This window comes from Ursus arctos, unplaced genomic scaffold (genome assembly GCF_023065955.2).
Source record: "Ursus arctos isolate Adak ecotype North America unplaced genomic scaffold, UrsArc2.0 scaffold_2, whole genome shotgun sequence".
NCBI classification, from domain to species: Eukaryota; Metazoa; Chordata; class Mammalia; order Carnivora; family Ursidae; genus Ursus; species Ursus arctos.
This window is the reverse complement of record NW_026622874.1, coordinates 18,270,057-18,296,343: the sequence shown is the minus strand read 5'-3', so window position 1 is coordinate 18,296,343 and position 26,287 is coordinate 18,270,057. Positions and strand designations below refer to the sequence as shown.

Sequence of the window (26,287 nt, the reverse complement as noted above, 5' to 3'; positions counted from 1 at the left end):
GAAGTCAGGTGCTTAACCTACTGAGCCACCCAGGAGCCCCAGTGATGTTATATTTTAAATGAGTGCAAGGCATGATACTTAGTGAAAACTAGTGGGATCATACGCTAGCCATCCCCTGTTCACTATATAGTAGAGACCTGCAATTTCACCAGTGATTTATTTATTCAGTAAATGTTTATTAAGCAACCACTACTTCTAAGCCATTGAACCCAGTGGGGGATACAGAGATAAATCAGTAATAATCTCTTTCCTTAAGAAAGATTAAGTAATGACTGTAACAATAACAATAACAAAAGCAAATATTTTAAAAATACTTTCTATGTACCAGGCACTTACTTAACATGTTACATGCCTTGTCTCATTTATCTTCATAGAAACCCTGTAGGTTAGGTCCTATTCTTGTTTTATGTACTTACAGATGAGGAAAGTTACTGAGTAATAAAGCCAGGGTTCAGATCTAGGCAGCCTGATGTCTGAGCTTGGGCTTCTAACCATCCACCACACCACCGGTCATACCTGCACCAAAGGTGAGCAGGGGATAGAAAGGGCACTCTGGCAGCTCAGAATGGCTCATAAGGAGCTGGAGACCAAAATATCCTTCGTATCTTTATTAATATTTGACTGGTGTCTCATCTCTGGTGCTGTGTGAGATTAATATCCTCAGTGTAATTTCTCAATTTCTTCACTTATTCTGAAGTTATATTTTTGATGCAAATTTTTGAGCAAAATGGTGATTCCCAACCACTTATTAGTAATTCCCTTAAAAAAATACTATTGTGAACTAGTTTAACATATGAAAAGAGTAGCTCAATGTCATTTTTCCTTGTAGTGGATGTGAAGCTGATTTTCCTAGGGGCGGTGGTTTAAATGTTCTCTGTCTTCTAATAAGATAGTGTGGGAGATGTTGGGGTGATCAGCTGGAGTTACCTCATTAGTGACTTCCTGTCCAAAAATCCCATGATTTTTGAGTACTAAGGAAATTATTAATACCAGGTCAAAACCTCAAATATAAATCAAGCTCTTACTAAATAATTCTGAAAATTGGATGAAAGATGAGTGTGTGTCTGTGTGTGTGTGTTAAGATTTTCATCTTCTGATCTCACCAAGTTAATGGTGTCATTCATTTGGCATATGAAGTTGCTAGTTAACAAACACTTGGTAGTTAACAAGCAATTAGCTACATAATATTAGGTGGGGCAGGTTAACAGCTATGTATCTTGGCTTAAACATAGTAGCAGCTTCTTTCTAGTCACATGGGAGTCCTGGGCAGGTGAACAGAACTCGGCACTGGGGAGGCTGTACCATCTGAGCATCTTCCTTCCCGCCAGCCCGATGGGGAAAGGGGCAGGGAAGATTGGGCAAGGGGCCTCCAGGAGCCAGACACGTTACCGGCACACATCACTTCTACTCCCATTCCACAGCCTGGACTCAGCCACTTCTAGGGGCAAGGGAGGTGGGGAAATGCAGTGCAGAAAGGGGAGCACGGGTTTTGGTGGGGAACTAGCCGTCTCTGCCGCAGTTGTAAAAAACAAACGGTTCCTTTAACGCGCCCCCAGGAGTATCATCTTGCTACCTGTATTTTGAAGCTCAGCCCTTGGGGTGAGGTGCTTACGTTCCTGAAAGCATTGTGTGATGTCTGCTATAGAGATAAGGCTAACTGGAAACTATGTTTGAGGGGCAGCTAATAGCATAATGGATTTGATCAAGTGAAGGCTGGAGAAGGGACATCTTGCAGAGAAAAACACACCAGTTAGAGCCCATTTCCCCACTGCTCCTCTGTCGCACTCGCAGATGACGCTCTGAATCTTCCTGGGAGCCCAGCCGGTATGGCTCAGGGGCGGCCTTACCGGAACACCGTCCCATGCTGTCGGTAGAGGAAGGGGAGGAGGGCCATGTTGAATGCGATGTGCTTTTGTTTTCAGGAAGCCTTGGAGTGGGCCATGAAGAACCACCTGTGGGGCCACGCCTTGTTCCTCTCCAGCAAGATGGACCCGAGGACCTACAGCTGGGTTATGAGTGGGTGAGTGAGCTGGCACTGGTGAGTGAGGGGGCCGGCAAAGGAGACCAGTGAAGCCAAGAGGCCTCCCCCCACCAAGGAAGGAGATGGTGGGGAGAAGTGCAGGATACCCTGGGAAGCCCCCCACACCAAGCATTCTTCCAATTTCCCTTTTCTGATCTACACGCAGGATATCACTTCTCCAGATTCTTATAACCTAGACCTGGACACATTCTTTCTACCCGCTTGATAAATAAACACTTTAATAATATTTCTCAGGGTCTGTTCCAAAAATTACGTAGGTTTCTACAATCTGTTCGTTCTCTTTGGGAGGAACTCTTCTAGAATGTTCCATCAGTGAAGGAATAGGTGACCACTTACAGTTAACTGACAGGGACTTACACCTGAGAGTTAGGAGTTGTCTACCACTTAGTCTTGCAGTGGGGAATGTGGGCACTGAGAGGAAGGTCAGGATATGGGGGAGCAGGAGCTGTGCTAGGAACGGGCTTTATAGGACTGGGGACTGGATGTGGCGGTCTTCGCCTAGGGCAGGGGGACACGACGAGACCCAAGGGATGTGTTTAGTCAGAGATCATGGCAGCACACCGATACCAGGAAGAATGCCCAAACCAGGACGAGACAGGACGGGAGGCTGACTACATGGCCAGGAGTTTGGGATAAGGAGGAGCGAGTAGGGGAGCTGGGTGTCGGGGCGCTGGAGAAGGAAGGGTTTCTGAGGAAGCTCCTTGGGCTGCAGCCAGATCCCTGGGAGGCAGGGACAGACTTGTGGCGGGGGTGGGGAGGGCTGGGGGGCCCTCCCGGAAGGGGCAGACTGGATCCGACAGGGAGAAGGATGTTTCTCTCCCTGTGGTGGTGGAAGCTGTGACGCTGTGAACCTCTCAGCTGAACTCAAGTTTAAATTGGCCATAAACTGGCTGTTGGGCCATTGGCTGAGAAGATCGCACCTGCCTTCAAGGCTGTCACACTACCCTTCTCCACCCTTTCTACCCTAACCCTCAGTCTTCCCAGGGACGAGGAACGGCTCTGTGTACTTCATTATGCTCAGGGTGGTGGGGAGCACTGGAGTTTTACTAAGATAAGCACTCCGAGCTCACGAGGCAAGGGTGCTATTAAATAAAAGACCATGTTCTGAGGGATGATTCTCCTTTGGACTTTGGAAATGAACATCCCACAACCCCACGGTAGAGCATACATCTCTGCTACAGGATTTTGCCTTGGGCCATTGATTTTTGATGGGGCCCAGTGAATTGTGAAGAATATCTCTTACTGAGTATGCTTAAATCTCAAATCAGCGATAGAGCTTATTATATCCTTGTTAAGCATATCCCACAGTTCGTCATCAGCAGGATCATTTCTGGTCCCTGCTCTACGCCTCTTTGGTTACGGGAAATGGCTATTTAGTGCTTGTGAGTAAAAGCACTGCAGAGCGGGACTAGGCTTGAGCCAGAGAAGCCAGCCCTGAGAGCTGTGGGCGGGGCACGAGGGGCTGCTGGGCGGTGGTGGGGAGTCCAGGGGGACCACTGTGGAGGAGGGGCCCGTGGAGAGGAGGTTTGGGTTAACTGCTGGGGCTCTCCAGGGACCTGTGCAATGTTGGGGCATCATTTCCGTGACAAAGGAAGCCTAGAGAAATAGGTACTCAAGAGTTAGGGTATCAGTGCCGGAGTGCGGGAAGTATCCATGAAGTATCCTTCAGCAGCGGGCTCCGTGTGGGGTATGTGGTAGAAGGAAGAGCCTGCAAGCCCCCCAAAAGTGGGAGTAGAAGAGGCACAACTGAGAAACAGAGAAATTCACGTTCGAAAAGAACCTGCTGCAATCAAATAGGAATCTATGGGAGCTTTTGTGCCGCCGGCAACGGGTAAAAGGCTCTCTCGGCTTGGTCCCCACTAACGGTCACCTCTCCCTGCAGCTTCACCAGCACACTGGCCGCCAACGACCCGCTGCAGACCCTCTTCCAGTTCATGTCGGGGAGGATCCCACAAGCAGCCACGGTACTCTTTGTAATGGGACCCCTTCATACCCCAGCATCCTAGGGGTTTAGGGGTGGGGACAGCTCGGGAATGAGGTGATGACTTTAAGGATTTTTATTTTTAGTTTTAGAGGGGGGAGGGACAGAGGGAGAGAGAGGAAAAGAGAGAGAAAGGGAGAGAGAAAATCTCAAGCAGAGTCCGTGCTGAGCACGGAGCCTGACTCAGGGCTTGATCTCATAACCCTGAGATCATGACCTGACTGAAATCAAGAGTCAGACTCTCAACCGACTGAGCCACCCAGGTGCCCCAAGAAGTGATGATTTTAAAGACTAAACAGAAATAATAGTCGTTAATCACCTACTGTGCACTTGGCCCTGTGCTGAGCACTTTGCTTCATATTATTTCATTTAATGCACAGGGGTAGGAATTATTGTCCCCGTTTTGAAGATGGGGACGCTAAGGTGCAAAGGTGTAAAATGACCTGAAATCACAGAGCCTGGAGAAGTGGAGCCAGGATTGGCTCAGGTCTGTCTGATCCGAAGACCTTGCCCGTTTCACGATAGCACAGCTGCCTGCATTGCGTGCGTGGAGAGAGCGCCCTGTTCCCAGGCTTCCTGCGGCGAGGCTGCCCTTCTTTTCCACCGCTGCACGCTGAGCCTGCAAAGCTGCACGTACTCGATCTTACACGTTGTATGGAGTTGGGTATAGCTCAGGAGAAGCCTGAGGCCAGCTTGATGTTTTTCCCATGAAAGCAGACTTGAGCTTTTTGCCCCAAAGTATCCTTTATCCTTGAAGTCAGGAACTTTATTAGGATCTATCTTGGTGTTGACTGTCTGGGTCAGTTTTTTTTTCTCGGTACACAGCATGCTCTTTTAATATCTGCATTCATATTTTGCAGGTCAGGAAAGTTTTCTTGAATTATATCCTTCAGTATTTGCTTTGTTCCATTATTTTGGTTTTCTTTCAGGAATTCCATGGATTTCTTGTGTATATATATATATATATATATGCACATTTCATATGCACAATTTCATATGTATATGAACATATACTTATATACATGCAGATTATATGTATATCACTTTCTCTTTAACAAAAATATCCTTCCTTCCTTCCTTCCTTCCTTCCTCCCCTCCTTCTCTCTCTTTCTTCTTCCTCTCCCTCTCCTCCTCCTCCTTCTTCTTCTGCTCCTCCTCCCCTTCCGTCTCCCTCGCCTTCTCCTTCTTCTTTTCTTCTTCTCCTCCCTCTCCTCCTCCTCCTCCTCCTCCTCCTCCTCCTTCTCCTCTCATTTCCATCCTGTGTGTCCCTTACTGTGTTTTCATCAGTGTCTTCATTTTTGGGCTCTTGCCATTTTTGTCTTGATTTCTTTGATTTTTCTTCCACTTCTTCCCTGAACTTTGCAGGTCACATTTACCTCTTCCTCCTGTCAGCTGTCTCTTTCTTGAGCTCTTATAGCTTAGCTTTAGGCCCTTCCTCCATAAGAAATTGTTTTATGATTTACTTAAACTCATGAGGAAACGTTTGCTGATACTTCTTTGTTTCGTGGTAACATTTTTCCAGTGAGTGTTCTTTCTCCCTTCCGTTTATTTTTTCACGTCACTTCCCTCCTTTTGTCTTTATAGTGAGTGTGTACAGATTCTGTCCCTGGCCAACTGTTTGGGGTAGGTCTGTGCTGGGGAGGAGCCAGGGCCACACTGCAGGCTACCTGGCTTTTCCCACAAGATCTGGAGTGTTCGGTGGGTGTCTGTGTAGCCATGGCTACTCCCCAGCCGGTGGAGACGGCTGTGGGATCTTCTCCTTCTGGAGTTCTCTTTCTGCTTCCTCCTGAACTCACCTCTGGTCAATCTCTACTACTTTTGGCAGCTTTTTCTCGTATTTCGAGGTTTGGGTTTTTGCTGACACCTGGGTTTTAACGAAAACGGACTTCACACTTCTGCTCTTTTGTTCTTCTTATTGCTTGGGGACAATTCCTAGAAAAGAAAAGCAAAATGATGACTTTCCTCAAGGCCACTGGCTATACGGGAACACCGTGTGCTCACGAGTCCGCTGAATGGCCGCGCCCTGCTGTGAAATTGCATCACATCATGTAGCAGGAAATGACGTGATCAGTGTGCGGCCCATTGGGTCTCCCTGCAATGGTAGAGTTAGCTAAATGCTCCCTGCTTTTTAGGTGAGAAAACTGAGAAGCCAGAGGTGATGTGCCCACGCAGTATTTGAGCCTAGTGTTTGAGCGTTTCCTCGCATCGTGGCATCCAGTAAGAGGCGAGTCTTTAGTTACTGGGAATGAGTGGAGAAAGCATGGCAACCAGAAAACCCAGACGTGGGCTTCCATCACAGCTTTAACCAGAGCCTGTGCCTTCTCGCTCTGTGAACTTGGCCTTCTTACTCAGTCCCAGAGTGGCAGGCTGTCCTCTTTGTGGGCATTTTGATGCCTCACCAATAGAGTTATTGTGAAAATTAAGAAGAGAATATCTGAACACAAAAAACCCACCATACTTGACCCATTGAAGTTGGTTAGGTGTTCACTCTCTCTCGAGTGCTCTTGCTCTCCATAGATCTGCCTTCCAGTGAGTGTTTTCACATCACCTGGGGAAGAGACAGAAGAATGACTTCTAAGTGTTTGTTCTTTTCAGCAAAAGGATTTTTCTTTTGCTCGTTCCTTTAGTTCCAGCAAGAAAGGGCCTGGCTGACGTGGGGAGAATAATAGCACCCAGTGCATGTGATTGCTCGCAGGAGAAATGCTTAGCACTGGGCACGTTCCTGGGCAGAACGCAGGGAGTGAGAACTGCTGTTCTGGTGATTTATTGTCCTCATCCCCCTCATTCACACTGCATCACCCAGATAAACAAAGAGCAACCAGAAAATGCAGTTGGATAAAGCATCTTTTGTTCCTTGGGATAATTACAAAGACCAAATAATTACAAATTGTTCTGACCTCTAGATCTTAGCTATTACTGTCCATCTCCTGCTCTACCCATTCTGTGTAACAAACTGGGAGATGGACTGGTCTGCAAATCCCCTCTTTCATTTTGCGGGGCTTCCGTCTGTGTGTGTGTGTGTGTGTGTGTGTGTGTGTGTGTGTTTGTACTTATGTGTCATTTATAAAGAGCAAACAAACTAATTGCGAAGCATTGTGCTATGTGCTTTACCTGGCTATCTCATTATCAACACTAACCCTTTAAGTAGAAATGATGATCCCCATTTAAGAGATGAGGAAAAAAGGTTTTGAGAAACTTGCTCAAGGTCACAGAGCTAGTAAGAAGCAACCCGTGTGGCTCAGTCAGTTGAGAGGCCAAATCGATTTCGGCTCAGGTCATGATCTCAGGGCAGTGCGATGGAGCCCTGTGTGGGGCTCTGTGTTCAGCGGGGAGTCTGCTTGGAATTCTCTCTCTCTTCCTCTCTCCCTTTCCCTCTGCCCACTCCAGCGCCCCACCCCCTGCGCTCTTGTGCTCACTCTAAAATTAATAAATAAGTCTTGAAAAAAAAAAAAAGAGGAAGAACTCCAGTTGAATCCAGGGCCCAAGTTGTTTCTGTGATGTCATATGTTTCTTTATTGATATTTCCTGTCCTGAAATTCCCCTTCATTCAGGAGAAGGGAGGTCCAAGCCCCACCCTTTGTGTGGGGTATTTTCCCTCTTCCCCCACCCCCAGTAGGGCTCTCTGTGGGCACCCTGCTGCCCCCTTGTGGAGCTCTGCAGCTCCTGCGTTGTCACTGGAGGGGAGGGAGCACAGCCCTCCGCTGGAAGCAAGATGAATGGGGACTGGGTGCTGGGCAGGGCCACATGGCCTGCTTTTCTCATCCTTTGAGTGGCGAAAGGAATTGAACTTCTAGGGTTGTTGTGAAAATCAACTAAGGTGATGTGTGTGAAAGGCCTTTGTAAAACCAGAAAACATAAGCCATGTGGTAAGGTATTAAGGGCCTAGGGTTCCCCTGACTTCTAACTGACTAATGTGGATTCTTCATATGAGTTAAGGATGTTCGGTCTTCCTTCTCCCACTGAAACATCAGGGTTTGTTTTGTTTTGTTTTTCTGGATGTTGTCCCTTGCTGTTGGGAATGGGTACACCGGGAAGAAATTTGAAAATCAGGAAGTGATCAATAGTGTCATTTTATTTACCTACTTCCTGATATTTCTATGACTGTATGTATGTGCATGTGTTTGTCTGCCTACCCATCCTTCGAGGAATCTTGCTTTTTAAAAAGAGATCTCGAAATCAACGAAGGACAGCTCCGCAGGCGGGTGTAAGCGTGCATTCCCTGAACTCCAGACTAGGGGATGGACAACTTTCTTCTACACTCTGGCTAGTGCTACATTAGTCAGTAAATCTCCCATTTGGTCTGCTGCCTTTCAGTGCTGTGCGGACAAGCAGTGGGGAGACTGGAGGCCTCACTTGGCTGTGATTCTGTCGAATCAGGGTGGGGACCCGGAGCTGCTTCAGCGAGCCATTATCACCATGGGGGACACCCTGGGTAAGCAGAAGGCAGCCCCTCCAACCCCGCCCTCTTCTCCTCTAGGCCATCTCCAGGCCAGCTTTAAACATCTATCCGTAGGCTCTTAGGTGCTGTGCAGGGCCTGAGTCTGCACCGTAGGCTCTCCTCTGACCCAGGAGCCTCCATGTTTGGGGGACAGAAACTCCAGAGAAGGGAGTGTCATTCCTGCCTCTGTTTCCCAGAATTTCTGCTGCAAGCCAGTGCAGTCCAGGGCCCCAAGATTGGGGTCGTGCTGCTGTAGGAAGCAACTCTCAGCAGTTGCCTTTCTATCCCTGGTCAGGTTCCCCTGAGGACGGAGTTAACCCTGGGGAACCTCTGCTCCTATTATGGTTAGTCGTACAGGGACCCAGCTCAGCCAGATAGCAGACTCCATCTTTGCCTGAACTACCCTGGGTCATTGTGTAGTCTGCACTTGTATTCTCTCAGGGAACGTGGCCTTATAAACACTTAGGGGCTGTTGGATGTTCCAGATCCGTGGTTCTCAAATTTGGTCAAGGAGCAGAACATCTAGAAATCATATCGTCTTTGTAAACTTTGTGACACAGCGCCCTGTTAGACTGAAAACAGCTGTGTGTAAGGTTTGCCAAGTCAGCTGGCAGGCGGCTCACACTCGGTCAGAGGGGGGAGTAGGTTTTGTTTAGTCCTTCCCGGGTGCCAGGCTCTGTGCTGGGTACTTTACCTACTTGAATTAATTCACTTTTGAGGTAATGGGAAATGTATGCGAGAACATTCTGGAAATGGGAACAGGTTGGCAATTATTGTGAATTTTATGAGCCCTGGGAAAAGTTTACTATTGTTTGATTTCAGCAGGAGAAGCATTAGTGCCCCAAGAAGCCTCATTTAAAAAGGGCTCCTCCCCCTGGCCCGCATCTTTGCTCAAGTGCTCGCATCTGCTCCCTTTCACCCTCAGGAAGGACTAACATGCCTAGCAAATTCCCAATCACAAATACGTGAGGGGAACAGGAATTAGAGACCTATTCTGGCCTAAGAGAACTGAAATGGAATGATGTCTGAAGCTAAGAATGTGGGTGGGAGGGGGCGTGTGATTTGGGGCATGTGAATCCTGATGTGAGTCGTTCTCCCCTTCACTCCCCTGAGGACTCTCCCCTCTGATCCCCAAATCCCCTGCCATCTCCCTCCCATCCCGCCCAGGGAGTGGGTCCCCACAAGGCATGCCCACAAGGCATGCTCTGTGACTGGGGCTTGCTCTCCTCCTCCTGCAGCTGGGAAGGGGCTGGTGGAGGCCGCTCACTTCTGCTACCTCATGGCTCACGTGCCCTTCGGCCACTACACCGTAAAGACAGACCATCTGGCCTTGCTCGGCAGCAGCCACAGGTGCGTGGTCTTCTGGGGAAGGGAGAGAGAAGGACATTTTCTAGGGGATTGTTTTAGCCGGTGCTGGGTTTCACGGCTCCCTTTTCCACTTTTTTGTGTGAATTTCAGCAGCTGCTGCTCCCTTCCTCTGGGTCTTTTCTGCAGGGGGCAGGGCAGGGAGGTGTCGAGTGGGGACCGCATCCCGCCAACAGGGGGCCTCAGTCTCCAGTCCTGCTCCCCCAAACTGCGTGTGTGCCCCTGGGGTGTCTTGTGCCCCTGTGACCACTGGGTGGCACCCTGGCTCCATGAGCAGAGGTCACCTCTTGGATTGGGTAAGACAGGGCGGCTTGCTGCTCGCTCCGTGTTAGGCAGCCCTGGGCCTGGCTCAGAGTCGGCCCTGGGCCCAACTGGAAATTGGAGGAAGTTTATGCTTACTCCTTACACCCCTACACTGACCTGGTGCACAAGCTCTAAAAGTCCCACCTGTTACTTCTTCTTTGCTGGCCGTAACATTAGGATCCTTGTGATCCCGTAGACAATGAATAAACGGACAAAAAGTTCTGTTTGCTTCCTAGCAGTCCTCTGTGCTCTGGATCTTTCTTCTCTCCCCTCCCGGTCATAGTTAAGATTTCCAAGGCGCTTACACTGTGCCATTTTATTTGCACTATTTCCTTTAATCATTACAAACTGACCCTGTAAATAAGCTGTATTTTTAATCTTCACTTAATAGAGGAGGGAAACCAAGGCACAGAGAGGTTAAATAACTTACCTAAGACAGCACAGCTAGTGTGGGGTCACGCTGGACTTGGAACCCTGGCCGTCAGGCTTCGAAGCCCTGACTGATCACTGTTGGGCCAAGCGGCCTATCTCTGCAGAAACGTACAGTCTTGTGGCCGGCTCTCTCCAGGCGTGGTCTCTGAAGGTGTCTTGTTGGCTTGTCGTATCCCAATCTGTGCCCAATGCGGCAAGAAAAGCGTGGGGTTCATTCGTCTCTCTCCTATGTTTGTATCCCACGAGGGCATTTCTGGAGATAGCAGGGAGGGACCGTGAGCTCAGCTACCACGGCAAGCTGTCGGGGCACGTGGAGGGGTCTGCCAGCCCCTTGCATCCCATTCACTCAGCCTGCTTCCTCCTTGGCTGAATGAACACCCAGCACAGGGGCTGTCATTTGAATTTTGGCTCAGTTGTCCTCCCCTGTCTGGGCTATGCCTTCCTTTCTTGGTGCTCTTGGGGCCCCACGTCACTCCCTCTTCTCTTTTCTTCAGGCCAGGAGTGGCCTCACACAGGTGTGAGGGCCTTCAGGGCACTAAGGTTCACTCTCAGCATGTTTAAGGGACCACCCACTGCCCCGCTGAGGTGGGATGGGGAGCAGCTTGCCTTAGGGGACACTCCAGCAAAGAAGGGGGAGGACCCCCTTTTTCTGCAGTCTTTGCTCCCCAGCACCTTCTGTTCCATCCCCAACCTCAAGAAGGTGGAGCGAGAGGAGGCCAAACCTTTGCTCTGGAGGCCCAGAGCGGCTTCCCTGTCTTGGCCGTCCTGGGGATCAGCCCAGGGCAGAAGCTCTACCGCGAATGGGTGTAGCTGGGGTGACTACTAGGATTGAAACTCCTCCCCTCCCATCCCTCCTCAATTTCTTTCATTATTATTCCCTGGTTTTAGTCAAGAGTTTTTGAAATTTGCAACGACCGAGGCTATCCAGAGGACGGAAATCTTCGAGTACTGTCAGATGCTGGGCCGCCCCAAATCCTTCATCCCTTCTTTCCAGGTAACCGAACGCACGGAAGGCCGCTGTCTTCGCGGCCCATGCCCGCCGGCAGCTGGATTTCCAGCTTGGCTGTTTGGCACAGAGTCACTGTGAAGTCACTGACAGCACTTTTCCTCATTAGCTTGAGCCATGGGAAGAGTTAGGATTTCTTCCGAGGTCTCCTAAAGGTCTGCATTTTAAGATACGAAAGCCAAACAAGGCAGCGGTCCCTCTGCCGGAGGCTCCTGCCTCCTGCCTGACAAATGGAAATTGGCTGGTGTCCTGGGACCCGACCTCACACCTGGTCTGCAGCAACTTCTGCTCCGCTCTCTGCAAACAGCTCTCCCTTCTCCTCTGCCCCTTGGCCATCCTGCAGGGGGTAGAGCCTGGGGGCCCAGCCCAGGGGCTGCCCAGTCTGCTCCCTCTGTCTGACCTGCTCCTCCCATCTCTTTTGGACCCCTCTGTCTTCGAGCTCTGGAAGTTCCTTCCGGCTCTGTCCCCGGTCCTCTCCCTTCCTTCTTCCTCTCGGGGCTTCTGCTGTGCGGGTGGCGTGCACGCGGGTTCTCCTCTCTTCTCTCAGCGCCTCTGCTGGATGCCGTGTTGTCACCTCAAATTCATCAAGACTCCTTCAGTGCCTGTCCCTGGGGTGCACCCAGCCACACACACACACACCCCACAGCACAAAGTGCAAAACCAAACCTTGAAAATGAGTGAATTAGTTATGATAAGGTAGTGACCCCATTAGTACCTTCTTTCGGTGTTTTACCAAAGCCGTGCCGGACCAGCTCCTTCGAGAACAGTCCTTTCATCTCTCTCTCCCTTCTTGGGTCATCTCACCTTTCAGTCACTTCTGGACTGAGAGTAAGGGGGTTCACTAGTTTTAGTGAGTGCGCTCTAGGGGTGGGCATAGTGCTTTTGTGTTTTTAGAATATTATTTCTCACCCCGCAAGGTGGGCACGATTACCCTCCTTTCCCAAAAGAGGAAACTGACGCTCAGACGACTTCCATACTATTGACTCCCATCTCTTGCATACCATTTGTTCTAAGACCTTTACATGGAGTATCTAATTTAGTCTTTACAACAGCCAGGGGGTAAATGGTATTATTATTCCCATATTGTAGTGAGGAAACTGAGGCACAGGGAGGTGGGGTAACCAGCCCAAGGTGGCACACCCAGTGTGGAGCTGGGATTTGACCTTGGACCTGTCTGATTCCCAGACCCTTGTGCTCCATCTTGCTCTGCCCCTCATGCGTCCGTGAATACCTACCTGCCTCTCTGAGTTAGAGTCATTTCTTCTGCCTTTCTATGTCCCCATGGTGCCTGGTCTGACGCCCCACCTGCTCCAGGCTTTCCAGGTGGGTGGGCTTCCTGATAAGAAGTAAATAGTCCGATGCATTTCCATGGGGACTCAGTCTATGGAGACTGAGCTGATGGTGACTCCCATCCCTCTCGAAATGATGCAGGACCTGCAGGCTGGACTTGAAATTGTGCCCAGACCCAGATAGAATGCCCCGAATGGCACGAAGCCCTCCTTGATATTTGGATGCCAGAGTTAGCAGAAGCTGGCAGTCAGCTGACTTCCAGGAAGTCTTATCTACATTCCTCTCCTTCTATGCCTGCCTGGATGGACTCATCACTGGCCCTGTTCCTCTTCACAGGTGTATAAGCTCCTTTATGCTTCCCGTCTGGCAGATTACGGCCTTGCGTCCCAGGCCTTGCATTACTGCGAAGCCATTGGCATGGCCCTCCTTAGCCAGGAAGAGAGCAATCACCCTGTGCTATTAGTAGAACTCATCAAGGTGAGCTTCTCAAAGGGTTCTTTGCAGGTGTTTTATCTTCGGTGTTCAGAGAAAGCTATTGTAAAGCGGCTTAGACTCCACATCCCATCTCCTTTGAACATGCTGGAAAATTGGAGCCCATGGCTGTCTTTGACCATGTACGCATGCCCAGGTGTGATAAGCACAGTCCCGACACCACACAAAGAAGCAGGCAATGGGCAGAGGGTGGTGGGATCGGGAGACGAGAAACCAGGAATGTGCTCGGCCAGAAACTTCTTGCAACTGCTTTTCTGGGACAGTAAAACTGCACGTTATTCTAATTATCAATGCTGGACTTGGAAAATATATTTTAGTGATTAAAACAGGAAATGATCCTTATTAAAATGCTTTTAAATGCATGGAATATTTTATCACATGTGGGATACGTTTAAAAAAGAAAACAAAAACAAATCAACTTTTAGTTCCTGGGGAAGAAAACAATCAGGCGAATAGTTGTTCCAATTAACTGAAGAAAAATCCATTAGCTGGAGAGTACAGCAGCCCACTGTCAATTTTTGCTTTGCTTTAGATGAGGCCCGAGTGTTGGATCCTGTAGCCAACGACCCATCTGTAGTGCCGAGCCCCCTGCCCATGAGGGGTCTGTCAATGGGCTGGCGGTTGTAGCGAGCTCAGGGACCTGGAATGGAGGAGCTGGGAGGTTTGGGGACTTCATAAGGGAGTAGAATCTTGCAAGACAAAGTAGTCCCTTGACCAGCAGTGAGGGCATCACTTGGAAGCTGATTAGAAATGCAGAATCTCAGGCCCCACCCAGAATTCTGGGATCAGAATTAGCATTTTAGCAACAGTCCAGGTGGTTCCCCAGAGCACGGAAGAAGTTCGGGAAGCCCTGCTAGAGCAGACAGCCTTGCAAGGATGCAGAGCTGGGTAACAGTTTCTTCTTATATCTCATGGAGTAGCTAACACCAAGATGGGTTAGTTGTTTATTTATGTTGCAATTTCGGGAAGGTACCTGCTGAATTTGCTACCTCTCAATTATTCTTTGTAATCTAATTTGCAAGGGAGTGAAGACTGTCTTTCCCCTCTTCCCTTGTTGCTTCGCTCCCCATTGTCTATTTCTCCTTTCCCCTCTCTTACGTTCACCCCTGACCTGGCTGGAAACCTGGCACAGCTAGCAGAGAGACTGAAGCTGTCAGATCCCTTGGTTGTAGAGAGACGCCGTGGAGACAGGGACCCGGAGCCAGCCTGGCTGGCTCCCCTTCGCCAGCGGCGCCAGGAGCTGGTGGTGAGTGGGGCTGGAGCCGGGCCAGGGGCTGAGACCTTTGTTTTGCTCTTTGCTCCCCTAGCACCGAGTAGGCAGGCACTGAATGTGGCAAATCCCTCACCCCATGGAGGGCCCTGAAGTCCCCTGGTACCCACGAGGCACATGTTGACCCGGGCAGGGGAGGTGCTCAGCCTCCCAGCTGCTGCCTCTCTCTCTCTCTCTCTCTCTCTCTCTCTCTCTCAGGTGGAAATGGTTTCCTGTGTCTGCCTGTGAGACCCTGGGGCCCTCTTGCCGATCCCCCTTGCCACCCTTCTCTGTGGTCCTAGAGGATACATTTTATGACTATTAAAGCTTTCATCTCTCTGTTAGGAACAATGGATCACAGTGGACCCGTGTCACTTTCATGTAATGTAGGGCAATTGCTTAAAAGATTTTCAGGCCTTTCCTTTTTGTTCTGACAAGTGCAGAAGCTGCTGGCAGTAATTGTAACATAATTGGAACGGGGCTGCCTCCATTCTCTTTCTTCTACTGTCTCTGAAGACAGGACAGGGTGGATTTTTTAAGACACACACGGCCCTGACTCCTGCCATGTACTGTGCACACAGGACACCGGGCCATGCGGTTTAGTCCCTTCCACTTGCGCCTTCCTCGGGCACATGATGGATGGTGCTGGTGTCCTTGTCCCTGCTGGCTCTGAGCAGGGCTGAGGCCTCCCTCCTGCCGGTGTGCCTCTCCCACAGCCCTCGGCATTCAGGCGAGGCTCCCCTACTTTGCCACTGCTTCTGAAGTTTCTTTTTGACTTAATTTTAATTTTTTTTTAAAGATTTTATTTATTTATTTGACAGAGATAGAGACAGCCAGTGAGAGAGGGAACACAAGCAGGGGGAGTGGGAGAGGAAGAAGCAGGCTTCCAGCAGAAGAGCCTGACGTGGGGCTCGATCCTAGAACTCCAGGATCATGCCCTGAGCTGAAGGCAGACTCTTAATGACTGAGCCACAGAGGCGCCCCTTAATTTTAATTTTTAAAAATTTTTATTTATTTATTTTTAAAGATTTAATTTATTTATTTGAGAGAGAGAGACAATGGGGGAGGGGCAGAAGCAGGGTCACCGCTGAGCAGAGAGCTGGACATAGGGCTCGATCGCAGCACCCCTGGATCATGACCTGGGCTGAAGGCAGAGGCTTAACCGACTGAGCCACCCAGCCACCCCTTGACTTAATTTTTAAGCCATTGTTCCCTGTTCTTGCTTTTCTTTGTGTGGCTTAAGAAGATTTTACTTTATTTTACTAGCACACGGTAGCAGGAGACACTGGGGACCTTCGTTCTGCTCACTCCACTATTTCGGGAGCCAGAGGATCCGCAGGTACCCACGCTGATGACCTGACGCTCAGCCCCTGATCGTACGAGATGCAGAACTTAGGAAACACTCGTGCCCTACCTGTGGCGCTTCCTTCCTGTACCAATCCGACCCCCACAGCTCCGGCGGGCCACAGCCATCCCGACACTTCTCAGTTCCCGCTTATGAGAGTTTCCGTCCCACAGTCAGGTTTTAATACTCTTTGTATTGGGCTGTGACCCCCTGGTTTCGCCGGCCTTAGCAGCTTCTCCCCAGCCCAGTGGGTTTCCTGAGGCCAGGTGGATTGTCCATACTTCATGTAGGTGTTAGGGACACAGGAAGATTTTTTTCAGCTATCAATGTTGATTTTTGAGCATTTATTTGCTATACACATGTGACACATGGTTCAGAATGTTTTCAACACATCCCTCCCTTCCCCTCAGGCTGCCTCTGGGCGCTGGGTTGGACAGAAAGTATTACACCCAGCTGGCTCTGTGCCCTTTCCTCCAGCTACCCCCATGGTGGGGTCAGGACAGGGCTTCATCTCTCTACTTCTAGCCATTTCCCACCCTTTAGCACTTCCTTCATGGACGAGCAAGGGGAAGGCAAGGCAGGCAGGCCTCGGTTTCTGTGTCTGGGCTTTGCCGCTGTGTCACGGAACCTGTGAAGGTCAAGGACGGGAGGGGAGCCAGGCTGGGTGTTTCTGAATGCCAGTTCAGCTAGGAACTGTCTCTTGTCACCCAATTGAGCATGTGGGTCAGCAGCCCCAGCAGCCCCAGGACCTTGGGCCCGTCACGGCACATGTCCACACCGCCGTCCAGCTCGTTGGCAGAAAGGCAGAGCCAGAAGGAATACCGCCAAACTCGCTTCCAGGGCCGATGCTCTGAGTCTTTAAAAGCAAAGCCATGGTGTCTGTGGTCTGATTCGGGTTTGAACTGGAAACTGTCTACGTTTCAAACACCCAAGTCCATGAGGAAATCCTTAAAGGAGAAAGTTTATCCAAAAGTAAAAATGTATGGCATTAAACAAGGTGGTAATTCCTACCCTCCCGATGCACTAATGCACTCGTTCAAGGCTAGGAGATCGTACGCGGGAGTGAGGGCAATCATTTTGTCAACTCTAAGTCAAAAGCAGTGAGACGTGTTACAATCACTGCTGGGTTGTACTTGTCATTACATTAATGGCAGCCACATCAAGTGGCCTGTCTTTGTGACTTCTTTCCAAGGAGGATGTGGGCAGCAATGGTCCTGGTGTGATGGGTCCATTCTAATGCTGTATTTCAGGTCTCAGCTCTTCCTCTTTGCCCTATGTCCTTAGAAAGCACTTTCTACCATGATCTTTCGGGACGTCAAAGCGACTCAGGAGCCCTTGCGGACCGCTCAGCCTTGTGGCCAACCCTGGAGCAGACGGCCCTGGCCCAGCCCAGCCCACAACAGCCCTTTCCCCACCAGCCCAGCTCCCACCCAGAAGGAGGAAGTGTGGGGCAGATGGGGGTCCCAGTGCCTCTTTACTCGGTTTCTGGAGCTGGTGGCAGCCTGGCAGTGACAGGGACTCCTGGAGGAGGAGCTTGGGAGGAAACCCAGAAGATACACCCTCCCCTTGGTAAGACTGGGCTGAGGAGTTTTGAAGGGGAGGAAGCAGAAGAGGGAGGTGGAGGGACCAGTAGAAGAGGGTGGGTCAGAGCCGATAAAGCCCTGAACGGCAGGTGTGCGCCTGACTGTGGGCCTACTATGTGGCAGTACTTTGCATGCATCTGAGGGACACTGCTCCCTTCCTTTGCAGTCTGCCTCTCCGCGGGGACAAGCATAACAAGGCCAGTAGCCATTCCTCCCGCCCTCCTCTTGGATGCATAGTTTCTAGGAGAGAGGCTGCAGGGTGGAGGAAAGAGGGAAATGCCATCCTGCCCCCAAGAGCTCACTGTTAGGGGTTGCAGGCAGAGGCCCACTCTTCTGTCCCACTCCCCAGAGTGGTGATGGGACACAGAAGGGCTGAGCATGGTGAGCAGTGCTGAGCAACACCACGCTGGCCACCAAACAGGACGGTTAGATCTTCGACTTCTGGGATAACGGCCTGCCCAAGGCAGGAGGCTCAAGCGGAGGGGAGGGTCGGGAGGATCCCCGTGATCCAGCTCCACGTGGCCCGGTTTCCACGATTCCTAAGGAACGGCTTGGTTCAGAGGCCAGGTGACCAGCATGTCTCGGGGCAGCTGGAAATGAGAGGGTTTTGTGTGTGGTCTTCGCATTTCCGTGACCCACGTGGGGTCATGGGCTTGGCCCTGCAGCCGCTTGGCAGTTAGAAAAGCTGACGGTGTCCCATTCCTCCTTCCAGTTAGATGGGAAAAGCACAAGTTCAAATCACAATGTTTGTCTGTGTTTCGTGCCACAGGAGAGAACACAGATTCTCAAGGAAGTTTCCAGCATCCTGATGGTCAAAAGGTTGTTTCTCAGCCCCAGGTGAGAGGACAACCCCAGCAGATGCTGACGCCTACCCAAGGCTTCAGGTTTTTTCCAACGGCCCAGATTTCTTAGTCATGTGCAAAGTCCTTCCTCTGCCTGGCACCTGCTCTCCCTTCCACACTGCACCTTGCTTCTTCTTGTTTCTTTCCACACCAAATCCTAGTGGGATTTGGGAACCCCTAGTGGGAACATGAGAAGGGGCGCCATGTTCTTGTTTATGTTCAGTCCACCAGCCAGTGTCCATGGAGGAGGGGTGGTGGGGCTGAGTTTCGTTTTGGCCTCAGAGATCTCTCATGCCCTCTGCTCACTGTTGTTCCAAACGCTCTCCACGCCCTGTCCTGTCATGGGGGACTTTTTTTTTTTTTTTTTAAGATTTTATTTATTTATTTGAGAGAGAGAGTGGGAGAGAGAGAATGAGCAGGGAGGAGAGGGAGAAGCAGGCTCTTCACTGAGCAGGGAGCCTGACTGGGGCTCAATCCCAGCACCCTGGGATCATAACCCGAGCCGAAGGCAGACACCTAACCAACTGAGCCACCCAGGGGCCCCTCATGGGAGACCTTTGATGCCTTTATTGTAATTTTTACCTCACCTTTTTTCCAAGAAGGATCTAAGGCAGCTGTGTCTTTTCTCCTCAGTTAGGCTGGAAGGTCTTAGAAGGGGTCCTGGCTAACTGATCATGTTAGCTAGCTGTCCAATGAATGCACCCTTCCCCCAACAATCGGTATTTGAGGTGTTCTTCAGCTTTGGCCGGCTGGAGGGTTTCACTGTATAAATTTCATCAGATAAATAGTGGTTACATCGTATAAATGTCTCAAGTAGTAACGGGGCTGCAGGACTTAAAAAACTTTTATGCTTTCCTTATTTTTTTCTGACTGAAAAAGTAGTACATTATTGTTATAGAAAACTGTATCATAAATTGTCAATGAAATATCACTCATGTTTCTAAAGGTGTATATAAAACTTTATTTTCTATTGTTATTAATACCATAAAATGAGGTTTTCCATGTCATTCATAAATTATTTTTATTTTTATCTATTTACTTATTTTATTGTTATTTTATTTATTTTTAAACTTTATTTTATTATTTGAGAGAGAGAGAGAGAGAGTGAGCCTGAAGGGGGGAGGGGCAGAGGGAGAAGAGGAAGCAGACTCCCTGCTGAGCAAGGAGCCGGATGTGGTGCTTCATCACAGGACCCCAGGATCATGACCTGAGCCGAAGGCAAACACTTAACTGAATGAGCCATCCAGGCGCCCCTATTTTATTATTTTAAAAAGATTTATTTGATAGAGCTCGTGAGTGAGTGTGCAGGGTGGGGGAGGGGCAGAGAGCCACTTAAGCAGACTCCGTAAATGGTGCTCGATCTCACCCTGAGATCACCAGCTGAATGGAAACCAAGAGTCAGATGCTTAACCGACTGTGCCACCCAGGTGCCCCCAGTAATGATTTTTAATATTGGTATGATAAAGTCCATTGCGTGAAAGCACCATCATCTGTTCTTTCGTTCACTCATTCACAAATCCCAAGTTCCCCTGTGACTGCTGGGGACACACAGGGAACCTACTCTCATGTGCTTCTGTTTGGTGGAGGTGACTTAAATAAGCAACTGTGTGCATGAGGGATTTTACTTTAGATGGGGTGGCCAGGGAGGTCTCCTCTGGGGAGGTCTTGAGCAGAGGTCAGAATGGGGGGCAGACAAGGTGAGTTAAGTGTCTGGGGAACAAGTGTTCAAGGTGGAGGGAATAGCAAGAACACAGGCTCTGAAATGGGACTGACTTGGTGCCATGAAGAAAGAGCAAGGGACCCACTGTGTGTAGAAAGTGGGGAGCAGTGGGCTGAGAAGCAAGGCCAGAGCGATAGAGGCTGGATCACACAGGACTTTGGGGGCCACAGGGAGGAGCTCCAGGTTTCCCACATAGCTAAACATTTCAAGTGTCTCTCCTCCTCTCTCTGTGAATCCCCTTCCCTTCCCCTCACGTATCAAACACAGTGCTGCACATTCTAGTGACGGACATGCAAGACTTGTCTATTTCTCGAATTACTCAACCAGGAGAAATTGCTAGAAGGAGAGTCAGACTGCTGAGGTTTGAATCCTTGCTCTGCCATTTACTAGCCATGTGGCCTTAGACAGCTTGCCTAATCCTTCTGTGTCTTGGTTTTCTCATATGTAAAATGGGATGATAATAACCCACCTCACAGGACAGTTGTAAGGATTAAACAAATCACTATATTTAAGTGCTTAGAACAGTGTTTACTACCTAGTAAATTCTATACTCAGAATAAAAATTGAAGCTTTTTCTAGGTTTGCCAAAGTATTTTCCAAAGGTTGTACCATTTATGCTTTTTTGGAGTATAAAATGTGAATATAACACAAAAGGACAAATGTGTGATTCTGCTTTTAGGAGGTATCTAGAAGAGGCAAATTTATGGGCAAAAAGAGTAGAGGCGACTAGGGGCTTGGGGGGAGGGGAAAACGGGGAGTTAGTGTTTGATGGGCACAGAGTTTCTGTTGAGGTTAATTAAATGTTCTGGAAAAGGAGTATTAGTGGTGGTTATACAACAGTGTGAATATACTGATGCCACTGAATCGTACACTTAAAAATGGTTAAATCTGTGAATTTTATGCCATGTGTATTTTCCCACGCACACAAATATAAAGGCACATGGTGGATTTTGCTTTTCTCTGCTGCATTTTTCGCAGTTGACCTTGAGCAAGTCTGCTAGGAATGAGCTCTCGGATGAGTGAGGGTCAATCTCTGTCCTTTCAGGTGTGTGGGTACTTGTGAGTGCCCTCTTCCTTTCCACCGGTGACCTTCCACATCCTCTGTTCCAGGCCGTGGGATACTTCTGGAACTCTGTTCTGGGGGTGGGGGTGGGGGGAGCATGGTGGCCGAAAGCCCATAGGATTAGGGGATAATACGAGGACGGAGATTGGGCTCTGGGCTTGTTCTGTGGCCTCAGCAAATCATTTCTCCTAGCTAAGCCCGAGTTCCTCATCACTAAAATGTGAGCCTGTAAGTCTATCCCACTGATTTACTGAGTGGGGCTGGGGAGGGGGAACACGCGATTTGCCCTCATCACCTGTCAAGTGCTATAAAAACATTTGTTCTTATTTTCTTGAATTCCAGGTGCCAGTGATTCCCAGATCACGAAATAATTCTCAGAGTTCCACTGTTTCAGTCAAGGAGGATGAGGAGGAGTCCTCCGATGAGGCAGATAAAAAATCTTCCCAAAGCCCGGCACAGAAGGAAAAGCCAGGAGACGGGAAAGAGAACACGAGGGTAGAGGGTTTTGTTCTGTGGCCACTGTCTCCTTCCCAAATGGTGTGGGCGGCAGGGTTGGGAGCCTGGGCTTTGGCTGGGCCTCTGACTCCCCACCATAATGCTGGGGTGGGCCTGTTTCCTAGTCAGCGGGAGACGCACATCCGTAGGCCCTAAACCTCCTGCTTTCCCTTCCAGAGCTCAGGGTTTGGCTGGTTCAGCTGGTTTCGCTCGAAGCCCACCAACAGCGCCTCTGCGTCTGGAGAAGACTCATCGGACAGTCCCGACTCTGAGGTAAGTGTGAGGGCCGAGGGCAAGGACCCTTCCCCTCCTGTGGGCCCGTCGCAGGAAGTTTCCTCAGAACCTCGGAGGCCCGGAGCTGGCATCTGGCAATTGGCAAAGGCCAACTGGGTCTTAAAAATTAGGATGGAGAATATCAACTTCAGGGCACCAGTGGTGGTTTGATTCTTGAGCAGGGGAGCGACCAGAGGGTTTTGGGGTGGCAAGTGGAGTTTTGGGCTGAGTCCCTGGCAGCCGGTCACAGGTTGAGGCCACTGTTGTGGGCATGAATTTGTTAACAACCAGTACCCCCAACACTGCCTGTCTTTCCCCATGACACAGGAGACCTCCAGAGCCTCTTCTCCCCCTGAGGCTGGCCCTGGCTTCACACCAACTTCTCTCCCAGAGCCCCAGTCTCTGCCAGGTGCCAGCACCTTGTCCGGGGCCACAGGTACCGCCAACCTCATGTCCTCTGGGTCTGTGGGCTCTCTGTGCTCCTCGGGCCTGGAGGGTACCTTCTGAGAGCGGGGCCTCCTCAGCTCGGAGCAGTGGAAACAGCTCTGACTCATTGCTTTCTAGGCGAGGGCGAAGTTCGAGGATCGGTGTCTGGTGGGGGAGCAGCTGAGGGCGCTGGGAGTGGAGGCCTGTCTGGGCCTGAGGTGAGCAGCGCACGGGCTGGAGCTTAGGGCCCCCCAGATGCCTGCGTGCGTGAGGACTGAACATTGAGTGTGGGCTGGAGGTGCCACTGGTGAGGGCAGAAAGCTTCTGTAGTAGTCCGTTAGGGCCACCATGATGAAATGTCACAGACTCCAGCTTAAACACAGTGATTTCCTCACAGCTCTGGAGGCCGGAAGTCTGAGGCAGGGTGTTGGCAGGATTGGCTTCTCCTGAGGCCTCTTTCCTTGGCTCATAGATGGCCATGGTTTTCACGTGGTCTTCCCTCTGTGTGCATCTGTGTCCAAATTTCCCCTTCTTATAAGGACACCCGTCATATTGACTTAGGGCCCCCCCCATGACCTCATCTTACCTTAATCACCTCGTTATTTTTCTTATTTTTATTTTTTTAAGATTTTCTTTTTAAGTAATCTTTACACCCAACATGGAGCTTGAACTTACAATCCCGAGATCAAGAGTCACATACTCTACTGATCGAGCCAGCCAGACACCCCCTTAATCACTTCTTTAAAGACCCTACCTCCAAATACATTCTGAGGTACTGGGGGTGAGAATTTCCACATAGGAAGTTTCGAGGGGACACGATGCAGCCCATAACGACTTCCTTAGGTGAAGTCTAGAGAACGGCCTCTTTCCCTCTCCTGGAGTTCGCCAGCGACTCTGGCAAGGACTGTAAAAAGTTCTTGATGAATCGTCCACACGGTACGGATTTCATGCCGATTGCTAGGAAAACATTTTTATTTTCTTGCGGCTGGGTTAGTGCACTCTTGTAGTATTTTAGGCCTTTCAGAGAATATATGATATTACTTTTTATGATGCTATCAGGATAATTGACTGTGGCTTTTTCATCTCATGCTCCGGGTACAGCAGCCCCTGAGCCTCTGTGTTGGCCTCCCCAGACCCGGGGTTGGCCGTGCCCACTTGAATCATGTTTGTGTGCTGAATTCTCTGAGGTCTATCAAGGGATCTGCATCCCTTGATCAAAGTTGACACTCAGGGACACCTTTAATGTTCTGGAATCAGAAGCGGCAACCGAGAGGATTTTCTATTATTTTCCATCACAGGCTGTTTCCTCTGAGCTTTACTTCAACCCTGGTGTTCTGCTTCCCCCAACCCCCTTGAAAGGAAGTGTTCCTCTCTACAACCCATCTCAGGTCCACCAGGTAAGGGAGCCCTGAGGAAGAGGGGTTAGGAGCACAAATTTTGGATGATGGCAATCCAAGTTTATTATCCTAGTCTGCCGCTTACTGTGTGTGGGTTCTTGTGCAATGACTTACCTCCTATAAGACTCAGTTTCTGCATCTGTAAAGTGGGGTTACTAGTAGCCTCCTCGCAGGGTAGCTGTGAGGATTAAATGGGAGCATGTGTGTGAACGGCCTCACACACGGAAAATGCTCAGTCAATGTCACTATTATTCATCACTCTTGACTTTTCATAGGTCTTGAGACTTTGAGAGACACATAGGTGTTGGTACCAGTGGTGTGGAAATACCATCACTCCATCCTGGGGGTGAGGGGATCACTGCAAACTTCAAGAGAAGCTGAACTCCCTGCCCTTCAGTGACTTGGGGTAGATTGGTTGCTCTAATGTACCCGTTTGGCCTCACCTCTTAATAAAATTGAATTTCTCTTGCCATGTTTAAGAAGTGCAGGTGTTGGGTGAAAGTAAATAATTAGAAGATCCCCAGGGGAAGCCAAATGCAGCTTGAGTGTTCTAGACTCAGGATACCCTAGCTCAGCCCAAACAGCCAGCCCTGGATGGAGTCCTGCCTGGGGCTATAATCTCATGCAACCTTTGTTCTCTTCCAGCTCTCCTTGGCTACTAGCCTGAACCGACCGAATCGCCTCGCTCAGCGCCGCTATCCAACCCAGAAATTATGAGAATAGCCACCCGTCCCAGGCTGGTCTCCTTCCTTGATTTCCAGCCCCTCTGCCATACTGGGGCCCCCAACAGGGTTGTGCTGGCCTTATTGCTTCCACTGGGAAGCAACAGGCTCTTCCAGGACACAGCTCAGTCCAGTCTCTGAACAGTAGCTTCAGAACGATGGCTAGTACCACGTCGGATGGAAAAGCTGGGAAGGACAGCAGACTGGAGGTGAGCGGGGTGCCATGGCGGGAGCATTCAAGATGGTGCCTTCAGATCCTCAGGAGAGTCAAGCCAAAGAACCCCTCGGCTGGAATCAAGGCAAATCTGCTGGGCTCTGTGGCAGGAAATTATTTGGGGGAGGTGCCCAGAGCGATATTCGTGACTAACGTTGACGCATTCCTCAGTCTTAGTTATAGACCAGTTCCCGGCTCTAGTTAGCGAAGTTTATATACTGAAACTTGATTATTGCTTCCCAGCAGAACTCCCTCCTCAGTGACATTTCAGCAGTTTCCCTCTTGGTCCTAGTTTTGTGCACATTTTTATGTGCTTCAGATTAATTATATTTCTCTCACTTTCTTAGCTGGTCCTATTTTTTCACATTCTGGCATCTGGCTATCAAGTTAGATTGCTGTAGGCATCATATTGTCATGGTAACTACTGAACCTAATGATGCAGATGGATGGAACATCGGTGTAATAAATGATGGGAAATGTTTCCCAAAAATCCACCCCTTCCATGAGAGGCGAATGAGTGCCCGATAGTGTTAATACCGCCCTTCCTACCTCAGGCCTTTGCAAATGGACGTTGGGAGGGTCCCTGGAGCCAGAGGGAGGAGGGGACATCTTGGAAATTTCCAGTTCTCTTTTCAAACCCAAAATAGGGATGACTCTTGCTGTTTGTCAGATTTGCTGAAAATTGCTCCTCACAAAGAAGGTTTTTCTATGTGTAATTGTACATACAGGTTTTGTACTCTAAGGTACTACAGTCTGATGTTGATGGCGATTAAACCAGATAGTTTTATAGCAAATGCTTGTCTCTGGCTGATTTTTTGCAGAGGGAGAGGGCACACTGAGCGCTCTCTACACTGAAGTGCTTCTAATAATGGTTTCATTGTGTGATAAGGTGCGTAGAGCTGGAAAGAGCCCTTTGTTAACGAAGAATCTGGGGACTGATCCTCTTCACTTCCAAGCCTGCTCTAATGTTATTTTTTCAATTTAGAAAATATGGACAAAAGCGCCTCTGATGCAAATCAGTCACTCCATTAACTAAATATTGCACTTTCTGTTCTCTAAAAAGTTTATTCATCTCTCAGATTAAATTAGGAAATGTATGCGTAAGTGTTTTTTGGACTGAGAGGGCCCTCGGTGAATGCCGTCGTTGCCTTACTTCCCCCAAAAGACCGGGCTCCTTCGGTTTGGTGCGCTGACACCCAGTGGCGGTACTACGGAAGCCGTGTGCGAGTTTCGGAGGAACGGAACGGTTTTGACTTGGATCTCAGTGCATCCACAATTCACCCTCTTCAGGCTCTCTGCTCACGGGGGAGTCGGCTTCGCCCTCTCCCTCTCTCTCTGTGCTCTCACTCTTTCTCAAATAAATACATAAAATCTTTTAAGAAAAGAATTAGTAAATGATCCAATAAGTACAACCCAGACTGTCTCATTGCCTACCACATTGAACTCTGGATCTTTCGTTCGTGATATAATCATTTAAGACTACTTCTTGGGGCCCCTGGTGGCTCAGTCTGTTGAGCATCTGACTCTGGGTTTTGGCTCACATCAGTGAGCTCAGGGGGGACCCCTGTATCAGGCTCCTCGCTCAGCAGGGAGTCTGCTTGAGATTCTCT

At 49.6% G+C, this 26,287-nt stretch overlaps 1 protein-coding gene across 2 annotated transcripts in view; it reads left to right on the top strand.

Annotated features, from left to right (window-relative positions):
• SEC16B (SEC16 homolog B, endoplasmic reticulum export factor) overlaps window positions 1–25,471 on the top strand; it is a 55,532-nt gene extending 30,061 nt beyond the window's left edge. For both annotated transcript variants that reach the window (XM_048225068.2, XM_026509290.4), the window contains 16 exons: window positions 1,923–2,020; window positions 3,924–4,005; window positions 8,337–8,454; window positions 9,699–9,810; window positions 11,449–11,554; window positions 13,193–13,333; window positions 14,481–14,594; window positions 15,864–15,936; window positions 17,227–17,511; window positions 18,295–18,362; window positions 21,493–21,645; window positions 21,823–21,918; window positions 22,246–22,354; window positions 22,483–22,562; window positions 23,643–23,741; window positions 24,387–25,471. In XM_048225068.2, the coding sequence (XP_048081025.1) occupies window positions 1,923–2,020; window positions 3,924–4,005; window positions 8,337–8,454; window positions 9,699–9,810; window positions 11,449–11,554; window positions 13,193–13,333; window positions 14,481–14,594; window positions 15,864–15,936; window positions 17,227–17,511; window positions 18,295–18,362; window positions 21,493–21,645; window positions 21,823–21,918; window positions 22,246–22,354; window positions 22,483–22,562; window positions 23,643–23,741; window positions 24,387–24,458 (1,806 nt within the window). In that variant the 3' untranslated portion in view covers window positions 24,459–25,471. The remainder of the gene's footprint in view (window positions 1–1,922; window positions 2,021–3,923; window positions 4,006–8,336; window positions 8,455–9,698; window positions 9,811–11,448; window positions 11,555–13,192; window positions 13,334–14,480; window positions 14,595–15,863; window positions 15,937–17,226; window positions 17,512–18,294; window positions 18,363–21,492; window positions 21,646–21,822; window positions 21,919–22,245; window positions 22,355–22,482; window positions 22,563–23,642; window positions 23,742–24,386) is intronic.
• The last annotated feature ends 816 nt before the right edge of the window (window positions 25,472–26,287 follow it).